At 39.7% G+C, this 21,623-nt stretch overlaps 1 protein-coding gene across 2 annotated transcripts in view; it reads left to right on the top strand.

Moving 5' to 3' along the window:
• Positions 1-21,623, top strand: part of HECW1 (HECT, C2 and WW domain containing E3 ubiquitin protein ligase 1) — a 251,088-nt gene that overhangs the window by 92,947 nt on the left and 136,518 nt on the right. The window contains exon 3 of one of the 2 annotated variants that reach the window (XM_053933981.1): positions 7,820-7,927. In XM_053933981.1, coding sequence (XP_053789956.1) covers positions 7,820-7,927 — 108 coding nt within the window. Of the gene's footprint in view, positions 1-7,819; positions 7,928-21,623 lie in introns of those variants that run through there. The other variant, XM_053934027.1, reaches the window with a different exon arrangement.

Genomic DNA, 21,623 nt, shown 5'->3' with positions numbered 1-21,623 from the left:
AGCAGATTTGTGGTTACAGGAGAGAAATACATGAGTGGTGGGTTGTTCTGGAGCACAGCTCCCTAACACTGCAAGGACATAATGGAAGAATAGTCTATTTCCATCAGCTCTGCTTTTAGCCAGAGGTTCCACTGTTGCAGGGAAGGAGAGGAAGTCCCTTGAGTGACAGAGCTCAAACTCTCAGTGTGGTTAACTCAAGTGCAAGTGAGGAAGAACTGGATCCATAGTTCATCCACGGTGTTCTGAAAACCTACAGGCATATCATTGCCAAGATTTAATATGGTCTCTGTAATGGCTAGTCATTTGCTTTTTTGTTTGTTGTTGGTGTCATGAAAAATGAGAATGTTATCTCCCAGCAGTAATTTGGAGAGTGCTGGAGTGGTAAAGGGTGATAAGCAGCTCTGAAATAAGCTAGATGTTCAAAGATAAAAGTCTTTCACTGAAAGTTGAGACTCCTTGGTTTTGGGAGTGGCTGACAAGTCATTTCGGTTTAATGTGTAATTCTTTCTGCTTCAGGTTTGAAATCCACCATGCCTGCATTTCTAATGCACCTGGAGTAGTTTTACTTATGGCCACCATCTTCTGTCCTCGGTGACCAAGAATTGTTCTAACTTTGCCAACTCACTCCCCATTTTATTACAGTTTATCTCCCTTTCTACTTTCTTTTCATCCTTCTCTTGACATACGCCTCTTCTCCACTCATTGTTCACATTTCTCCCTCCCAATTATTTTTCCTCTAGCTGGGCAAGGGGCTAATTTTTGTGGGATTAAAATGGAACCATTCATGTGCTTGAAAAAAGCATATGTAAAACTCTTAGATCGAGAATTGAGCTTGTAGCACCAGTGAAGGATTAGGCCCTTGTTTTCCAGAACTCTTCTCCCTAGGAAGTTATAGAAGGAGGGATGCTAACTGTAAATTGCAGTATATTAATTGCCTGCAGCGGAAATTGGCAAATGAATTAACAGAGAAGTTTCAACCCACACTGGAGCTTAATACATAGCAGCTGAAGTCAATGGAAATGTAACTAACTATTATTTTAGATTTTTTATTGTGATTTTTTAATGTTTCTTTGTAAATAAGAAATTGGGATCTGCATCTTTGGTATATGTTTCTCATTAATAGTTTCTCTTCTGCAGAATGATGACTTGTATTGTACAGATCTTTGGAAGAACAGCTTCCAAAGGGCTGGGTTTTGCAGTGCTAAAGGATTGCAAAAGGAAACACTTTCATGACCTGATACAAATTACAACAAGCTCCACTTGTGAATTACAGAGGCTTTTGTCATCATTTTGTGTTTTTCTTCAAGTGATAGACTGGGTGGTAAGAGAATAAGTATCAGAAGTATGAAGCTTATTTATGGCATACCCCTTCTATTATTATTTTGCAAGACAATTTTATTTTATTGGTACTTTATGAAGGGTCTGGAGTACATGTCCTCTGAAGAGCATCTGAGGGAGCTGGGGATGTTTAGCATGGAGGAGGCTTAGGAAAGACATTACCACTCCCTCTAACTACCAGAAGGAGGTTGTAGCCAGGTGGGGCCCAGCCTCTTCTCAGGCAGCCAGTGATAGGATGAGAGAACACAGTCTCAAGCTGCTCCAGGAGAGGTTTAGGTTGGAATTTAGGAGGAATTTCCTCATAGAAAGGGTGATTAGATATTGGAACGGACTCCCCAGGGAACTGGTGGAGTCACTGTCCCTGGAGGTGTTTAAGGAAAGACTGAACGTGGCACTCAGTGCCATGGAGTAGTTGTCAAGGTGGTGCTAGAGCATAGGTTGGATTCAATGATCTCAGAGGTCTTTTCCTACCTAATTGATTCTGTGATTTATGAAATCTTTTTCCTACAGCTTTCCATGATAGTTGCAAAACAGATCAACCAGAGCTCAGCCTCTTTGTACAGAAAATTATTTTTAAAATAATTTTGCTAGCTATCGTTGTATGTCATAATACATACATACATATTGACCAAAACCATTTTTAAATTTCAAACTAAAGCAGATTTATTTAGCTGAAGACTAGAAGTCCTTATGTAATTTCAGAAGTGCAGCATTTCCTTCTCAAAAGGGAGCAAGACATGAAATGTAGCTTTTATTTTTGTGCCATAATTGCATTACATTTACAGGAAGCAAGTGTTGTAGTAAGTAGTGTTAAATCGAATTAGTGATTCATTAGAGACTGCAATACTGTATCAAGTTCAGGAACCTATCTGACATCGTATTCCTGTTTCATGTTAATTATTTGTTTCTTTGAAAGTAGCACATGTTATTCTAAATTTCATAGTTGTTAGTCTTTGAGAATGTGAAAAGATAGGCTAGTCATATATATCAGCAAAATACAGAATTCTCAGTATGAGAAAGGGGAGTTTGTTTTTAATTTCTGCCTCCTAAGTAAAACCAAACAGACGAAAAGACTCACTCAGATATTTGTAATTTAGAATCCATCAATCTTTCTGAGGAAGATGTATTGACTATCTGATTGCTTCTCTGTGGGAATTTCAGACAAATTTTCTAATACCGAGGTCCTGTCTGTTTAGTGGAGCTGCTGACAGCACTTGAAGTCTCCATTATATTATTTACAGATCTTTTTGAGGGGTGGCCTTTATCAACATTTTCCCTAATTCCTCTGAAGAACAGCATGCTTTTTGTCAATTGGATTCTGTCTCTCATCTGAAAGATAAGTTTCTTTGGTGGCCATGGTTCTTTATCTCTCTCTAGTGCTTGTGAAGTATATTGGGATGCTCAGCATGGAAGTGACAGCACAGAATATTTTTAGCAGTAAAAGGCTGTGTTTGGCAGTGTCTGGTTTGGTGAGGAGAAGCAGTCAATCAGATTGCTGCTGGTTCCCAAAGCACTTGCTGTCATTTGCTGCTAGTGTGCCTTGGTCCCTCTGGCTGGTATTTGGATCCGGGCAGCCTGGCTCCAGGTCATGCATCACCTTCCTTGTTTCCTCTAGGGCCCATGGGAGGTCTGTGGGAGCTGCTGCTCCTGTCCAACAGTCTTGTAGGTCTGCAGCCACCTCCCCTCTCAAGCAAGAGGTAGCTGGCACTTCTGCATGCCCAGGGGCTGGTGGGGCAGAGAGCAATGTCTGCTGGCTCCCCATCTTAGACACCCTCACCATCCCCACCTCTAGCTCCAGGAGCAACTAATGATGTTCAAAGTGCAGCACATCCCAAATACTTCCCCATTTTCATCCTTAATTAGTAAGTTGTCTACTGCCCAGGGAAATGAAGCCACAGACCTAAGAGCAATTGCAAAGTGTCTGCTTTTTGGACAAGCAGGCCAAACCCAAGCTATGCAGAAGAAGCAGATAGCTAGTTTAAAGGTTAAAAGGTTAATCACATTTCAAAAATAGAGGGAGGGAGATGCATTACAATGCTTCATTGGAAAAATGTCAAAAGGCATTAGCTGCTGTCTGAAATATATGAAAGGGAACAGCATTAACTTTGCTCTTCATTTTGTGTAGAGGTGAAACAAAGTATTTCACCATTTACCTTTGGGAATTAAGATGCAAGATGTTTTAAAGGTCAGCTCCTTTGTTTTGGGGATTCTCAATAGAAGCAGGAAATAAAATTACTTTTCCTCTGTACATACTCTTTCACCTTAGCATAACATACCGTCTATATGCTTACCTATGGCATGAATGTTGATAAATACATGTACATGTACATATGCCCTAAGCAGCATTGTATTTCACATGCAAAATTGTCTTTGTCATTGTGCTACATATGTAATGCGTGTGTTCAGGGAATAGCATGCCTGGAATAGTGTTACTTGCCAATTAAAACATGTTGACCAGGCATATTCATACATTCCAGCCTCCTGGCGAGTTTCAATTACTGCTATTTTTAACTTGCCAGAAGATATTTCTTTCTTATCTTTCACCTTCCAAAAACACATACCTTCAAAAACTGTAAGAGCAAAACTTCCTTTTTGGACCTTCTAGGGATAAAATTTTTCTGGCTTAAAAATCCCAATGAACATGAATTTCTACTAGACTAAAAATAATTTTTATTTCTTTGGAATTAGGGCCTTATCTCTTTCAAAAAAAGACAGACGGGGTTAAAACTGACTACGAGAACAACCTACATATTGGATTTCTAAATCATACATTTGTAAATATGCGTTATCTACAAATTGGTTTTATACTTAAAAGCTTCACTGCTCCTATTCAGGTGCTCTGCATATTGCAGAGCTCCATAAACTCATATTTAATTATCCTTTCTGCTGTCTGAGTCTGTATTCCATCAGTGGCCACTGTCCATAAACTGTGTGCAAATGACTAGCTCCATGTATGTATCCCTTCCCTGGGGACCTGCTTTTCTCTGGATGCTTCCCACATGCCCCTGTCTCTTACCTCCATGGCAGGAGGCAGTGTGCAGGTGTTACTCAGTGGGAGCAGCTTGTTCCAGATTTCCTATGGTCTCACCTGTCAGCTGTAACCATAGACTGGCTTGTGTGTCCTTCCCTTCTCAGGGTTTTCTACCTTGGACATGCAGATGGATAGAGGCCCTTCTTTCCAGCCTGGTTTTCCAGGCTTCCTACACTTTTTCAACAGAATAAAGGAAGGGGTTTTCTGGAGTCATGCCCATTGGCTCAGCTTGCAGTAGGGATGTGATTTCGTTTGGGTATGGGCATATGTCAACATCTCTGTCAAATTAGATGGGTTTTGTGTGGCAGAGTTCACGCTGCCTTTGTGCCAGCTGTGGGAAGCAGCAACAGTGGAAGTACCAGCTTGTCCCCACAGATATTGCCTATGAACACAATATTTTAAAGCTGATTCTGGGATCTCCTGTGCCACTAAACTCTGGCCTAAAATGCCTGCAGTTTCTTAAGCAAGACCATTGAGTCCAGCTCAGCTAAGCCTCATTAAGCAAGCATGGTATTTTATAAATAGAATATTTTGAGGGACAGTAATTACCCATGCATCATCACAACATGACAGGTGTTGGAGCATCTCCAGCAGCTGACAGAGACTAAATATGAGAAATAAACATCACAAGTGATGAAGCCAGTGAGCAGCATGCTGGAACTGAGGGATACTCTCTCTGCCCCATCAGGATGGGAGCCAGGCAGGGTTCCCAGGCTCCAGCTCAGTGCAAGACTTCAGTATATGCTCACCCTAAAGTATAAAGTGTTTTCCCTGCCAAAGCAAAGGGGACAGGCTTAAGTCCTCTCACAAGTATATTATGTTCCTATTTACAGAATGATGTCCATGATCCTTGATGATCTGTATCCAGGATAGTCCTTAAAGGTATTCATAAGTAAACCAATGCTCTGAGAGTAACAGCTGTATACTTACCTGCTTTTTTCAGATATATATAATTTGGAATTTAAAAGAAGGCACAAACAACTATAAAGTACAAAGCGAGAATCATACCAGAGGATTTTGCTATTGAAGGATTACAGCAGAGATGCACTTCAAAACAGAGCATGAAACACAGCTGGTGAAATAATTCCTAACAATTAGGCAGTCAGCAAAGGGAAAATTTATTGTAGATAGCATTGCTATTTATAATTATTCATTGCAGTTGTTAATGATCTCATTAGAAGGAATTCTGTTGCAATCCCTCAAAAGAGTAACACCACAGAGTTCACTGTTGGTACTCACTCACCTTCCTCCTTTGAGAGCATGACTATGTAGTGCCAATGGGACAATATTGATATCTGTTTGCTGCTTTCTTCTTTCAGTGAAAGTGTAGTTTCCTTCAATTTAGTCTCCTTTATTAACCTATTGTGATAGTTTTTGGGTTTCTCAGCTTTGTCTGTTGGGCTGCCTCTTCTGTTCTGCAGCTGGTCACACCATCCCTGTGTCCTGAGGCACAGTGTCCCTTGTTGTATGGCATTATCTTTGTTTTCCTCTTGAAACAAAGCAAATTCTTCACAGTGTTTACAACTGAAGTATTTTAATGTCAGATTGAGTGGTTCACATTTTTTCTCACTTTTAATGAAACTAATAATTAACATATTTGTCTTCAGAAGTGTTGTGGTTTGACATGGAAGTGAATTTTTTCCAGGAAGCTGGGTCAAACCAATCAGTGGTCAGGTTTGGATATTGGCACCTGGAGTGACCACTGAAAGTATGGACACGCCTCTGAGAACACAGGGGGTTAAAAGCAAGAACTCCCAGGAGAACTGTCTCTTTTGGTTCCGGTCGTCAGAGAATATTCTCTCAGAGTCTCTGGGCAGACTCTCCCCGGCCCAGCCACCGGCTGGGTGGGGGAGGGGAAGCCACGCGGCCTTGTCCAGGTAGGCCGAGGGGCTGAGGGTCTGGAACCGAGCCAGCTCCTGTGGACGGAAGGGTGGAGAGAAGCAGAGATGCCTTTGTTCCCCCCCCCCCGCCCCCCCCCCCCACAGAGGGAAAGTGACAGAGAGCCTGGCGGCACCTGGAAATTTGCCGGCAGAGGAGAAGGAGAAGGGGGGGGATGATGTCCAGCGTGGGAGACGGGATGCTGGACCGAGATATCAGCCATCCAGGGAGTCTGAACTTTTAACCCTTTCCAGGAAATGAGGGCTTTGTAAAATATTACTCCTCCTTGATTTGTAGTGGAAGAGAGACAGTCCGGGACCTAAGATGTTAGAAGAAGAAATATTTAGGTGGGAGGAGATGATGAAGTAGCTTTTGGCTGGACTTTTCTTGTTAGCCATGGACTGAACCAAAATCTCCTGCAATAGAGACTGCATTTTAGGGCAGTGGTGACCCAAGGAGACCTGCTTCAGCTTCTAACAGCACAGGAATGGCAAGAACAGAAGAAAGCTGAGGAGGGAATGGTGATGCCCTCTGTCTTCAGGAAATAAGATGATCTCTGTTCTTGGACCCTTGGCCCCAGGGGAAAATGGGGGGGACTGTAGTCCCAGGATGAGAAGCTGAACTGTTGTATCTTTGGGTCCGTGGCAAAGCATCCTTAAAGGAGCCCTATGAGCAGTCTGTCCATGCACGGTGGTGAGAGCACTGTGATATGGAAAGGAGAGTGTCACACTGGCAGATTTTCTCCGGGTGGTTGCCATGTGTGACAGGGAAACACAGGAGGTGGCAACTGTGTTTCCTGGGGGGTCTGTGGTGCAAGAGAGACTTCTCTCTCCCTGGATAGCTTGAGTATTGACTATCTGAAGGGTGGTAATTTGATCAGGAATCCCGGGTGATGTTTCATGCTGGGTGTTTTAGGAATTGGGAGGAGGAGGGGTGTTTTAAAAGGTCTTCATCCTGGATTTAGTTTATGTGTTTTCTGTAGTAGTAGTAGTTTAATAAAGTTTTTTTTCCCTTTGTTATTAAGCTTGGGCCTGCTCTGCTCTGTTCCTGATAACATCTCACAGCATTTATTTGGGGAAGGTGTATTTTCATGGGGGCGCTGGCATTGCGCCAGTGTCAAACAATGACAAGAAGTGAGTCTCAGCACCCTCCAAGGACTTCTTCTGTAGCAAGCAAGGCTGAGTTGGTTAAAGCACATTTGTACAAATCTCTGTTAAAATTAAAACTGTTGTTATCGCTGAAAGGAAGAGCCCAGGAGGTTGCTGGCAGATCTCTGCAGGTAGAGATTGTGGCTTTTGCTTTGTCAGAGCATAGATGTGAAATCCATTTCATCCCACTGAAGCTGGAGCAATGAGCCCATGGCCCAGCCCATCCTGGGTTGCTGCTTCAGCCACTTTGACTGAACTTTTAAATAACATAAAAGAATGATAAATCTGTTTTCTCAACATGTCATGCCAAGCTCTCTAGTAGCTCTAGAATGTTCTGTCAAGCCAAAGGTGTGATTTTAGCCTGACTATGCTGTGTGTGTTGTCATAGCAGGCACCTACTGAGACCAATCTTCTCTGTTTATAGATGAGGTCTTGTCGGAAAACTTTTTGGACTACAAGAACCGTGGCGTCAATGGCTCTCACCGTGGTCAAATTATTTGGAAGATTGATGCCAGCTCTTACTTTGTGGAGCGTAAGTATTTTTCCAGTTCTGCTACAATTTAATTCAATCACTCCAGAGTGATAATTCAGCTAGTACTGCTGTTTTTATGATGTTCTTATGCCCAAAATGTCCATTAGGAAAGGCCAAAAATGTTATCAAAATTGCTGAATGTGTTGATAGAAACTGAAGCACTTAGGTGGAATAGTAACCTACAGTTTCTGCAAACAAATTTTGTGGGCATTGACTTAATTACTTTTTTTTCTTTTAATACAGTGATGAATATGTGTTTTACTCAATTTGCTGTTATTTGGACTATACCATTAGTAGTGAGCTGCATTAACTTTAATATGGTTTTAAAGAAAACAGGAAGTCAGGGGCATAGTATCATTCCAGGAAGAATCACATTGGCTTTTAGTTGGAAAACTTCATGGTGCAACAGGCTTCTAACAGACTCAGGTGAATTCAGAAGTTGAAAGGGTCAAGTTCTGATTATCATCTACACGAATAAAAGTGTAACTATATGTAGTTGCATCGCTGTATGTTGATTTCAAATTAATTGCTCTTCATTATATTAATGTTTTATCCAGGGTATTTGATACAATGCAGTATAAATCTACCATGTGTTAGTGTAAATGCAATTCATTATCATCTTTGGATAGAAATAGGGTACTTAAAATACTGGACTGAAATCTATAACAAAACATATGTGGTGAAAGAGCCACATACCTCCTTAAGGAGGAGTTAAACATGAAGAAGAGTAGCATGAAACAATTTCAGTTTTACAATTGAACTGCACATTTCCAATGGTCTTCCTTAGCCTCCTGGACAAAATTCAGAAGTTTAGTAAAAGCATTTATAAATTGCTTAACAAGGTATATCTGTCTAAGACTGTCTATATTTGAGAGCAGTCAAAGGAATCTTTGATATAACCTATATTTTAAAGGGTTTGTAAAGGACATGAATTGTGCTTGTCCAATCTATGACTTTGACTTAAATATCTGGTATCAGCAAGGGTGTTGCATGCAAATATTTTACAGCTGCTCAGTCTTAGAAGCAGGTTCTCTCTTTGCAGTATGAAGTATTGCTGCTGGTCTGTAATTCCTAGTGTTAAACTGAGAATGTTGTTCTAAATAATTTAGGGATCTGCTAAAATGTCTACAGGACATACAGGATGTTTATATTCTGTGTTTTGAAAAATACGTGGATGGGAAACTGCTTAACATATAAGAATATGGGATTTTTTCAGTTATCCTGGTATTGGGGCAGAAATTCATTACAGGATGTAACATTTAAAGCAGGTTCTACTTTGCAGAGGCATTGAGCCATGGTTACAAATTCATGAGACTGATCAAACTTTCTTTTAGCTGTTAAAGAACTCTGGGAAGGAGATAAAAAATACCCAGACAGGTATTTGAAGAGACTTCAGTACCTTGGATTATTGAGAAAGGGCAGAAGTGTGACGAGACTGCTGGTAGCTTCCTTGGCTAATCCACAATACAGAACAAAGAGGCAACATGAGAAATGCTTAGGAGAAAGCCTCTTTAGGTGGGCCACTTTTCATTAAAGGCTCAAATGCAGAATGAATTATGTCAGCTTAATAGGTTGCCCCCATTAGCTGAGACACAGTAGCTGTTTTAATTGATTGCATGTATATTTTTCACTTGCCCTACTGTAAGAAAATGCAAATTAGCGTAACTATCCTTCATTGATGCTTGGAACTAAGTTGTACTGCACCACAGTTGGGCAGCCCATGCTTGATGAGTTGCTGTCTCTTGGTAATTCGTTATATTGCTACCAAGAGGTTGTGAACATCAGCCCTGAGATTTTTGTACCAGTGTACTCATCAAAGACAAATCATTGCCCTGTCCAGAACTAAAATAGGAGAAAATGAAGTAGGCAGTAGTAAATAACAGCACGTGCAGATACTCTGAGAGCTACTTGACTACTCAAGTGGGAAGTTAAAGCAGTGAAGAATGTTGTTGTACGCTGTTTTATATATCTGAAGGCATATTTGAGGATACCTGCCCATTGCTGAGACTTACATATGTAAGCACACAGCTTTGCAAATGATTAAATGTTATGTTAAAAGCTGCAGTGTCTGAAAACCTTGTGTATTTTCTATCCAAAGAGAATGGTGTAAACCATCTTCCTTCAGACATTTATTTTTTTAGACAGAGATCATATCTCCCTTTTATATTGCATAGCATAACATTTGCAGGGATCAGAGAGATACTGGTTATCAAAATAAAACTCAGCTAAGAAATGTAGCTAAGGTGTGGTAATTTATTTTCAAGGTATCCATTGTTTTCCCATACATTGTTTTCCCATACATTGTTAAAATCCCCTTAACTTACTATTGATTAGAGTCTTCCTGATTATAACATTAATTCTCAAAAAAAACAGAGTAGCTCACTTACAAAGGCAGCTCTTAATTTCTGCTTTTGCTTTTCCTGTAACTAATCATACTTTAGTATCTTTTTACCACATGAGTCAATATTGACTATCAACTACACATTGTTTCAGAAAATATTATGGTATAAATTGCAGTATTTGTCCCGGAGCTATGATAAAGGGAAGATCAGTGTATGACCAAATAAAGAATCAGCCTTACATAGAGAATTTAAAGTTTTCAAGAACTTTAGGCACCCCGTGCAGATTGGTTTGTACCCTGGCCTTGAAATATTAAAGGTTAAATATTTTTGGTGGTGCTGTTATAGGAGGCTTATTATAGAGAGACCGTGGGAATCATCCTGGCCAACCTCAGAAGCCAAAGCTTTTCTGTTGTCACTTAGACTGTAGGACTCCCCACAGCTTGTTTTTGTACCACATTTAAGGAAATTACCCTTATGCTTTGACCAGCCAGCCATCTGACAGCTTAAAAATAAATCTTTGAGCCTTTTTTTATTAAAGAGCTTTGTGGGGCAACTTGAAAAATCAGAGATATCAAAGACTAGCTGATTTGCAACAGTGTAACTCTTATTAATATGAAAAAAAAAGAAGCATTAGAAATGAGGTCAAGTAAATAGAGGGTTATTACTCATTTCTATATTTTGACAGTGGAGACATATATAATATGTTTAGGAGCATTTTGTTCAAATGCATAACATTTCACAGTCATTTATCCTTTCTTTCCTGCATTTTTGGAAAATTAACAAGCAAATGAAATATGATGTTCTAATTATGTAACCTCTAGTCATTATACATAAACCCACTCTTTAGGTACTTAACAGATTGCTGACATCACTGTAAATAGTAGCTTGCATGCTATGGGCAGGGACCAGGAATAGGAATGAGTGAAGGGAAGAGCCTCTGAAAGTTGTTTTCTTCATGGCAGCAGATTATCACAATGAAATCTATCAAACACAGTTGTAATGACAATTACTGGCCAAAACCGCCAACCTACAAGATCACACTAGAGAGGAATTGTGCACATGGGCAGAAGAAACTAGTAATATATTGTGAGAGATTTGTAAAAGTGCACAAGGAGTGGAGAGCACAAAGGAAGATGTGGAAAGAAATTTCAACCATTTCCTTCCTTAATTGAACTTCTTTTATAAAACTGAAATTCTGCAATTTCAGATGCTGCTCTGTTGTTGAAGCTATGTTTTCATAGATGGAATACGCGCTATTCTCAGTGGATTGCCCAGTCAGAATCTTTAAGGGTTCTTTTCTCAGGTATATTTAAAATCTCACCAGTTAAGAAAATGCTTTCTGTGAGTTCAATGACAAAGCAAAATTGTTTACTCTTTTTAGAACATGCTTCTATGCGTTGGGAGTATTTGGGCAAAATATGTGTTGCTTTTGAATTTGCTAATAGCCTAATTTAGACCATCTACAAAGCCCTGTCAGTTTTCAAAACACAGATAATTTCTTAATGTGTACCTGTGCAGCATTTTCAGATGCCATAGACATTTAAAGTTTGCATTTGTTTTAGTGATCTACTTTTTCACCTTGAAAAGGACTAGCACCTTTCCCAAAGAAAGGCTATGCCTTCCAACTTTGCATGTCACAAACTTGCAACATAATGTTGCCTGATAGATACGTAATTGGTGGGAATCAGAGGGGGAATTGCTTCCAAATGCCAGCAGAACAGAACTCATCTCCTATTAATACTCAGCAAACAAAAAGCCCTAACAGCTGAAGAGGCAATGTTGTACTACAGCCAGTTTTGCATTTCTGCAGAAGTCTGGCAATTTGGGTTTTTCTGACGAGTCAGTGATAAACATTAACCACCCACTGTAGCCACGAACTGGTCAGAGTTTGAGGGGAGGAAGGAGTGAAGAGAGGCTCTATGCCACTAGGGATGTGAACCTTGTGTCAAGACTTGGAAGGCATTGCAGTGAAAGAACCAGCCTATAATGGGTTTTCCAGGAAAGGAAATACGCTCTGCTGCACTGCAATTTCTGGCATGCTTCTGGTTTACACAGCAATACAGAGAGAGAGTATCCAAGAGGCCATTTCACTGAGGTGCGTTGCAGCAGTGTCCTACAAACATTGTATCAAACTAGCATATCCTTACAATGATGGGTAATGTTTTGACACTATTCAGAATTGCACTGAGGGCAAATAATGGTAAAAAAAAGGTGCAAATAAAGTCAGATATCTGAGAGATCCTGGTACATCTTCAGATAGAAGATGTATATTCGATGTTATGGTTTATATATGCTGTATATGTGTACATTTATGGAATATGTTCAGAAATGTCCCCAAACTAGCAATCAGCCCTTTCATCTGGGGCTCTCTCTAGGAAATATATCTTTAGAAATCTGATATAGAGGCTGCCTTCAAAGTACAAATAATTGAAGGATGTTCCAGCCTTGAATATTTCCAAATAAATGAGGCACATTCATGTCAATAAAAGCTTTATTGAAACCAGAGTATTTACCAATTTTTCCTTTTATGGACAGATTGTTGACAAGTCCAGCCCACTGAAATAACTTCCTGCCTCCATTTTCATTACACAATGTCTCTCACATCATACACTCTTCACTTTATGAAAGAGTACATGAGAAGCAAAAATATAGATAATGCTGATGAAGTCCATCCTGATGTAACTTTTATCATGACCTACAGTCATGCTACATGACTTTAACCTTCATGAGTCCACAGACAGTAAAAACTGGAGCAATAGAGAAGCATCTTCAACAGTGTGAAGACGATTTAGAAGCAAAATAGTTAAAGGTGTCAGAGGAAAAAAAAACCAGATGTGAAGTAATAATAGAGACGTGCCCCAAAAGGTGTAACTATTGCTTGCCTGTCCTCCAAGGAAGACATACTATTGTTTTATGATTCTTTCTCTTCAGCTCTTTGCACATCTATTAGTCCTATTGATGCTGTTTGGTTGTCTGCCACCCTACACACAGTTTTTTAATTCCTTGTACTTCTCCTCAGCCTGTTATCCTGATAGTAGTTTAATACTCATACTTAAGCCAAGCTTAGCTTTGGGAAGTTGAGCACAGTCTGAAACCAGATGCTGAGATTCCTTAAGAGCCCTGTGCTTGGGATCCTTTGGGATCCTTTAATCTTTGCCTTTCTTGCATTTCTTGTTAGTTCTCCTCTTACAAAGTTTGTCTGTGCCCAGATTGTAGGCAGCAGGCTATCATAAATGGAAACATGGGTCAATCCACACAAGGCACTAGACAACAATTTCTCAGCTTCTGGCATGGTTTCACTATGGTAGCTTAACCAAGAGACTTGTCTGCAGATCGGGTTTTTCTCGGTCTTTCTCTCCCTTTCCACAACTTGTTTTGACACTTGGAGATATTTTGTTTGTCATGTGGAGGTCACAGCTGTTTGTGTTTTCATTCACGCACAGGGAAGGAGATGTCTATGTTGTGGCATCTATGCTTGGTGACACCATGCTGGGGCACCTGGCTGGTCCCCACACTACCAGCCCCATGCTTTTCGTGGCAGTGCTTAAAGAAATTATAAGGACTTTGCTTGGGCAAAGCTAAGACTGAAATGAGAGTTTTGAGAGGTTGGTAATGGGAGTTTCAGAAAGCTTTGAATGAGAAATAATGTCTCATTTTAGGCATAGATATCAGAGCAAGTCTTTCTTCACTAAGCCCTAGTTTCCTGTCACAGAGACCACAGCTTACATGGACTCTTCCCAGGCACTTAAACAAGCATAGACATTGTATTAATGCTTCAGAGGCTGGACATCAACTAATTCCCAAAGAAGTGGTCATGAAGATGCAGTAACATTTAACTGAAGTTTTAGTTCAAGTCTGGAGGAATCTAACTGTAGGTGCCAAATTTTGAAAGTATGGGTTCACATACGTGTTCATTTTGGTCTTTCAACAGTATCCTCAGCCACATTGTATTTGCTTTAAATTCAGAATTCCTGCATATGTAATGTGTTTTGTGCTTTACCTTTGGTATCAACCAGTATACCACTGAGCCTATCATGCACCTGAGGAAATGAAGAGAGATTCCTGAAATGCAGTAGTGCAGCTTGCAGCTGTCTTTTTCTCATCTAACCTAGTGTTTGATAAATGTGTGAACCGATAGCTATTGTTTTGCTGCTTTGAACTTTGGATGTGCGGTATTCTGCACAATGGGTGCTGAAGTCACGTGATTTATTATAATGGATCACTATAACTTAGTGTTATTTTGTCATTGATAATCTTTCTACTATTGACAGTAAAATATTACGTTGTCACCTCCAACTCACTAATCAGTTTGTCTTTGCCACTGTTAAATGCTTCTGGAAAGTTTTTTCAGATAATGCTGCCTAGGGATTTGGCGGAATTGCACTGGAAGACAGATCTCCTCTCTTTGCTCCATTTCACCCTACGCTCTCCCCTTGGATATTTCATGGGGTGTGTTTCTGAAGTTTCTGCAAGCCAAGTGAGATGCCACTGAATTCTGTAAGAATTGCTTGCATGCAGCCCATGTGCCATCAGCCCCAGAAACCTTTGTGGACCACCACGTACAGATTGCCTGGTGCAGGCTTTGGCCCACGTGGAAAACCAGAAGACAAATGCAATGGAATTGTCAAGGAGCTGTAATTGGAAGGGTATCAGCACAGGCATCAAAAGGTCATATTTATTCCAAAAGAACGTCAAGATGCTGAGCTTTGTTTCAGTTTTCTTAATAAATAAATCATAATGTAAAAGTACTGCATTCAGTAGATCAGTGTTAATAATTTACCATTTCTAATTTTGGAGAATTTTACAGTTGTGGTATTTTTTTGTAATCCTATTAATGCATACCGTGAAAGTAATGGATCAAAACAGAACTGGAAGCCTAAGTATTAAAGATATTTTTTTTCTCGGTTTATACAGGCAGAGAGTTTGCTTCACATCTTCATGCTTTCTTGTAAAAATACTCTCTACAGTAGTGAAGCATCTCAAGGGCTCTTCTTAGATGTCCAGCAGGACATTGGAAAATCTCAGTATAATGGGAGATAAATCGCTTCACCTAATTCAGAAACTTGTTTGTAACCCTGCTATCTTATTGCTTAATTTCAGGCAGCCACTCTGTTTCTTATGCCTTCTGGTAGTTATGGCAATATTTATTCAACTCATACAACAGTGTTTGGACAGTTTTATTAGACAGACAAAACTTACTTTGCCTCTTATGAGGAAGGCAGAATTATCTCTGTGGTGTACTGCTATAGTAACTCCTCCTCCTTCTGAAATAGTGCACCTGCGATGCAGGAAACCTTTTGATAATTGTTTTTTCTTGTTAACAACTAGCCAGTAAATCTAGCCTTGTTGTTACCTTACTCCTGGTCCAAGGTTTCCTGCTATAGGGACTGCCAGATGTCAAGAACATCATCTATACCTAGAATAGACTTTCTCACAGAATGGAAGGGATTAATTCAGCAGGGATGAATTATGGTCTCCTTGCAGGGTTTAAACACTTCTGCCCAGCAGAAACATCTTTCTGCAAGGTCTTTTATATTTGTAATAGGATCTTGAAGGCCTCAGACAAATAGTGGTTTATATTTTCAAAGTGTTCTCCAACTCTTTCAGTACTCTAGATGTTCATTTTACTCAATTAGTAGCAGGTATAATTTCCTCCCATATCTCAGTGCTAATAGCTTTTTACAATTAAAAAACAAAGAAAACAAAAAAAACCACCAACCTTGAAATAGATAGTTTTGCTGTAATTGTTTACTTAATTAAATTGCATAAGGATGCTTCTTTATGTTTTTCCCTTTCATTAAATTATCTATGTTAATTTCATTATGCATTCTCTCATTAAATATTGTCTGGCCTGTGATTTTTTCCAAGTCTCTTTTACCAAAAACTCTCACTGCTACAGTGATACTTTCAAGAGCAGACAGCAGTGTTTATTCCAAACTCTTCCTTAGCCCTGGCAGCAGAGCTTGTGTGCCTGGCAGGTACTTGGTCACTTCTGAAGCAGTAGGAAGCAGAGATGTAGGGAAGTGACTTGTTTACTCCCCTGGGGTGAGCTGTCATAGCTCACTTGTAGCTCTAGACTCACTCCTGAGAGTAAGAGCTACAGATCTGATTGCTTCTCACTCTGGGGCCATTTTAAGGCAGCTTTCCATTATTAGGCTGCATGTACTGATAATCTCACTTCCTCTTAGTGGCCCCTTCACACTGTAATGAAGATATTCATACCATTGTTCAATGATCTTGGGATGTCTTGTCAGAGCAGGTTGCTCTAGATCCTGTCTGACCCTAAATGTAAATATGTCTTGAGCCCCAAATCTAAAAGTAGAAAGTCGTATTTAATTTTCAAAGATGATCTTTTTCTATTCCTCTCAGTTTTGTTTTTATTCCTGACTCATTTCTTTTTCATGTCTGGGATTCTTTACAAGTTCAACAGTGATTTCCTTTCATTGGAAGATCCAAAGAGGCAATACTAAAAAAACACCCTAAAAATGGCATATTTTTAAAGAGAAAATAATTTACACTATAAGAAACAATATTAATTTTTATTGTTAAGTATATTGCTGCAATGTTCCAAACATGAAGTGTAGGTGAGGTTAGAAATAAGATGAGCAATGCATGTGTATCAGAATTTGAGCTGTGAATGTGGTTGTTGGAATTTGCAAATAGTGTTCCCTCAGACACAGACATCTGGATGGCAGAAGTTCAAAGCCAGCAAAGTAGGGAGTGCAAACACATGGATGAAAAAGGACTCTGAATAAATGTGCAATCTTTTTGATTTAGAAGAGTACCAGAGGGCTTTCCCAGGCAGCTCCTAGGCAAGAGCTCTAGGCTTCTGAGGGTCCTACTCAGCAGGCTGATTCTGGGAGGGGAAGCTGCTTTTGGTGTAGCCTGCATCTTTCTTGGACACCTCTCTCTCCTGTCTCTGGCTTAAAAAAATCAAACTGTAAACAGAAAAGTTTCTTAACACTTCATCATCTAACACAGGTATTACAGGTGTGTGAATGTAGTTCCATTTCTCTTTTCTACTCCATTAAAGTAAACCTATATTTGGAACACTTCATGGTCTATCATACGCTTGTAGAGATTTCAGTCTTCGTTTGTCTTCCTAATAACTTGGTGTTTATGCAAGCTGCTGAGCAGCTTCCTGAAGGTAAAATATCACTTCATAATCTGGTGGCCCTCGGTTGCTCCAGAGATACCCGGGAAGTCACAAAAACTGGCATGTAATTAATCTCCAGGCAAGATTTCCAGGCAACACTTGGACAGCAGATTTGCCAAAAATTATATGCCTACAGTGAATCAGACTAGTCTGCCTGCTTGAGTGCTAGACAAGATATAGGGGTTAAAATTATCTATCTAAAACAGAATACAAGTGCAATAGTAAGATTTTGTTTTACAAAAAGGAATTCTCCTTGCCTCCTGAGGTGTATTGGTTAACATTTATTTTTACCTTTGAACCTCCACAGTATGTGTTAGCCTTAGACCTCCAAAAAGTGTCTTTTTCTTGTTCCTGTTGATAAAGGTGTTCACCTGAGGTGGAATGAGCCAGCCATGCTCACTTAGAGAACACCATGAAAAAATACTTTCTTTCTTTGGTTTGTCGCTGTGGTATCTTATGGTCGCAGGGAGAGACAAAACTCTTTCCTTCCCTCCACTTGCTAGGATTTCTTTATTTACATATAAGTGATGTTTGTAATTAGCATGCATCTGGATTCAGGCTTTCAAATGTTTTCCTGTTTACAGGATATTATGGTAAGCTTTATTAGCTTCCTGTGAAGAATCTTAAATTTTCATGGCTAATAGAGACACCATTTTCTTTCTATGAGCAGCATGAAGTCTTATGCATGGCATGTCAAAAATGAGTAATATATTTTGATACCAGTATACTTTGACTTTATCCTTGATTTTCTTCTTTTACCTGTCTCCTTGTTATAAATTGAGGCGAATAATTTGTTCAGCCTTTCGAGAGTCAATCAGAAATGTATTGATTACAGCAAGCAATGGCAAGCAAACAGCACTGGGTGCAGCTGGGGAGTCAGCGCTCCGCCAACGGCTCACACCATTTCCCCCTTCCCGCAGTCTTTTTATACTCTTTTTCTTCCGTGTCCGCGGTATCTCTGGGTGTACTCTGTGCTTGCACCCTCTGTTGCTAGGGGGTCTTCTCCTATTCTCTGGTGGTCATTTGAGGAAGGCTCCTCTCTTCTTCCTCAGTGAAAGTCCACAGCCCTGTAATGGTTTTTTCCATATAAGGTTATATGTTATATGCACCTAAGTTCTAGTTACACAATCAGCTTAAGTAATCAATATACTAGCTAGTTTCTGTCTGGCGGTTTTCTGTTATCTACACAAAGCTTCTCCTTTCTGTCTTGATGAACAAAGAGTCTTTTCTAACTTATCACATCCTCATATTTTGGAGAACTTACCATATATGTATTTTGTATTAAGGTGAAAATGTAAAAGAAAATATATATAGTGATAAGTTGGATTGTAGGGGCTCAGTTCAGGGACAGCCACAGCAGAGTCAGACGTGGTGCTTAAGATGGTGCTACCTGAGTTAGTTGTCTGGCACACAGTCAGAAATGCTACCTGAGTTAGTTGTCTGGCACACAGTCAGAAGTCATCTTTCATGACCACACCATTTTTAGAGTGGCTGATTTGTAATCAGTTTTAATTACTGGATTGCTTGCTCCAAGTCTGGTAGTTCAGATCATCTCTGTGTGCTTTCCTAAAGGTCCTCGTATGTTAGTAGGATAGCTAATGCAAGCAAACATTTAGGGCTGAATCAGCTGACATTACATAGAAACTTAAAATATCTGGGGTGCAGTTGTGAGAAAGCCTCTGCCTTGGGTTTTTTGTTTATCACATTCTGGTGGAGAGGGAATTTTTATGTGTGTTCATGCAACTTTTCGATTCAAATTTTTCTTTAACATTTGAGGGAAAGAAAATGAAACATAGCCAGGAGGCATCTCACCTGTAAGTATGTTGATTTCCTTTGCTGTAGAGTAGGAGGCAATGGAGCAGAGAGCAACCAAATTTCACAGAATTTCTACCTCAGAAAGGTAGAGGGTTCATAGGCAGAGTCAATTCAAACTGAAATATTAGTTTAAAGCCTTACCCTGGAAACTCATACCAACTTTCAACTGTGCTGCAAAAGATGGTCCTTTTTTGAAAATGTTGACAAGACTGGCAGTACTGTTTGTTAAGTCTCCCTTGTACTTGCTCAGTAGCAGAACAAAGCTCTTTTGTCCCTATTGGGCTGTGCTATCTGTGTCATACACCACCATCAGGTGGTGAATGCGTCTGGGGAAGGCACAGGGATTAAACCAGTGTTGGTTTGTGCAGTGTGTGTTTTTCAGCAGGTGTGAGCAGCTATCCAGAAGGGGCTTCCAGATGTTACCTAGAACATCTCTTTCTAAAGATCCCATCTCTAGTTGTATCAGAAACACTTAGCAATGCTCAGAACGGTGAGAAGTGTGACAATGCACAAATGTAATAATGTACACCCATGTCTTTCAGTGGGATTTGAGCTAATTCACATTATACTGCAACTGGAACAGGCTTCAGAAAGACACAAATTAAACAGGAGAAGGCACTTGGTCTTGCTGAGCAGCTCAGTGGACAGTAGGATCTAAAGTTCTCCAGAATTTGGAGAATGAAATCCTGTCCTGCTGTAGTCAAGAGAACTAGATGTTAATTTAAACAGTATAAGGATTTTAGCCAGAAGTGTCAGAATTTGCTGCTTAAATTATTAACTCTTTCCCCAGTATATATTTATGGAAAAGCATGAAAATTTAATATTGTTCCCTTTTTCTGTTTGCATTTTTACAAGAAGAAAAAATAACTAAATTGCTAGTGGGATGCACATGGGTGTCTTCTAACTAAGTGTGAAACCATGAAAACTGGGTTAATAATGAACCCCCAACACAGCCTTAACAGTAGCACTGCTAGCAGGCACCTCTGTAATTACTTCTTCTCTATGAAGTGTTCTGAGCTTCTACAACAAATTTAAAATCTCATATTGTGCTTTCTTCTGTTAGAAAATGACTCAGTGAAAGCCTTTCATATATATATATATAATATGTACAAAGATAAAAGTGTCTGCCTCTGAACTAGCCCATCTACATTTTGTTCAGTTTGGAAAATAGAATCTGGTTTTACTTTAACAGATCTGTTTCATTTTCTAAATTTCATAAATTTGTTGCATTTGAGATGCAATGAAATGCCAAGTAATACTTCTGTGACATGCATAATTTTTTTTTTTTTAGCTGTCCTATGCATGATATGTGCTGTGGAATATAAATCCAGTTGGTAGAGCAGATCTTACCTGGATATTTTCAAACAGAAAGATTGCAGGTACTTTAGAAATATTTTTGAGAAGGGCAGCAGGACTGAGTGACATGTGGATGTGCAACGACAGATTACAGCTGAGATGTCTGTTTCCTTTGGAAGGAAAATGAAAAGAGGTAGGTATGGTCTCTGTCCACTGAGATCCCACTAAGTGGGAGTTTTACTGTTGGCTTTAACAAGATGAATCAGACTTTTGACAGCTAGTGAGGAAGAGGGGTGCAGTCTAGATTCTGGGAAATATTTAAAAGGATAAAAATGTGTAAGCAGTTTTTGTCAAGCAGTGAACTAAAAGTTACTTAGTCCTTCAGAACACTTTAATTTTAGAAACCACATCTTGTCAAGACTGACATAAAGACTCCTGCATGCTGGCAGCTGATTCTGAGTAGCATCTGCCAGCCTTCTCTTAGGTCATGACTGTCAATTTATGATAGGTATAGTCTCCAAGCCAGCAGAGAGGTTGAAAAATGAACCATCAAAACTGTGAAAGAACAATACTGAAAATACTTCTGCCTCTTTTGGAATCTTATGGGGGCACTCAGCAGCTGGAAGTCCACAACAGCACTATACAGATGGACAGTGTACTTGCACATATGTATGCTTCCTTTGTCAGACCAAACTGACATGGTAAAAAATTCCTATTTTATGCTGGTCTTTTGTTTGGAGGTAAATTTGTTCACCTTCAGAGTCTGCTTGAGACTTCAGATTTGGAATACAAGTGTACTAGTAAAGGATTTCTAATTGAAAACAAAGAGGCTATTTTGTGTGCATGAACTAGGATGGATCCTTTAGTTTATATGAGGTGCTGTCAGTTCACAGCAACTGAGTTTGTTTGGTTTTCAGACTAGAAATTCCCAGAGGTGTCAGGAGGAAAAAACCAAACCTACAGGGCAATCTATTGCAAACCCGTCCTGAAATTGTTATCTCTCTTCTTAAAAATGAAATCTCAGACCAGGACAGCTTGTTCCTCTCCTGTGGTCTCAAAACTTCATTCTTGGCTCTGTTTAATACCC

The sequence above is a fragment of the Vidua chalybeata genome, chromosome 1 (assembly GCF_026979565.1).
Source record: "Vidua chalybeata isolate OUT-0048 chromosome 1, bVidCha1 merged haplotype, whole genome shotgun sequence".
NCBI lineage: Eukaryota > Metazoa > Chordata > Aves > Passeriformes > Viduidae > Vidua > Vidua chalybeata.
The sequence above is the reverse complement of the archived record's forward strand: the minus strand, read 5'-3'. Positions and strand labels throughout refer to the sequence as shown.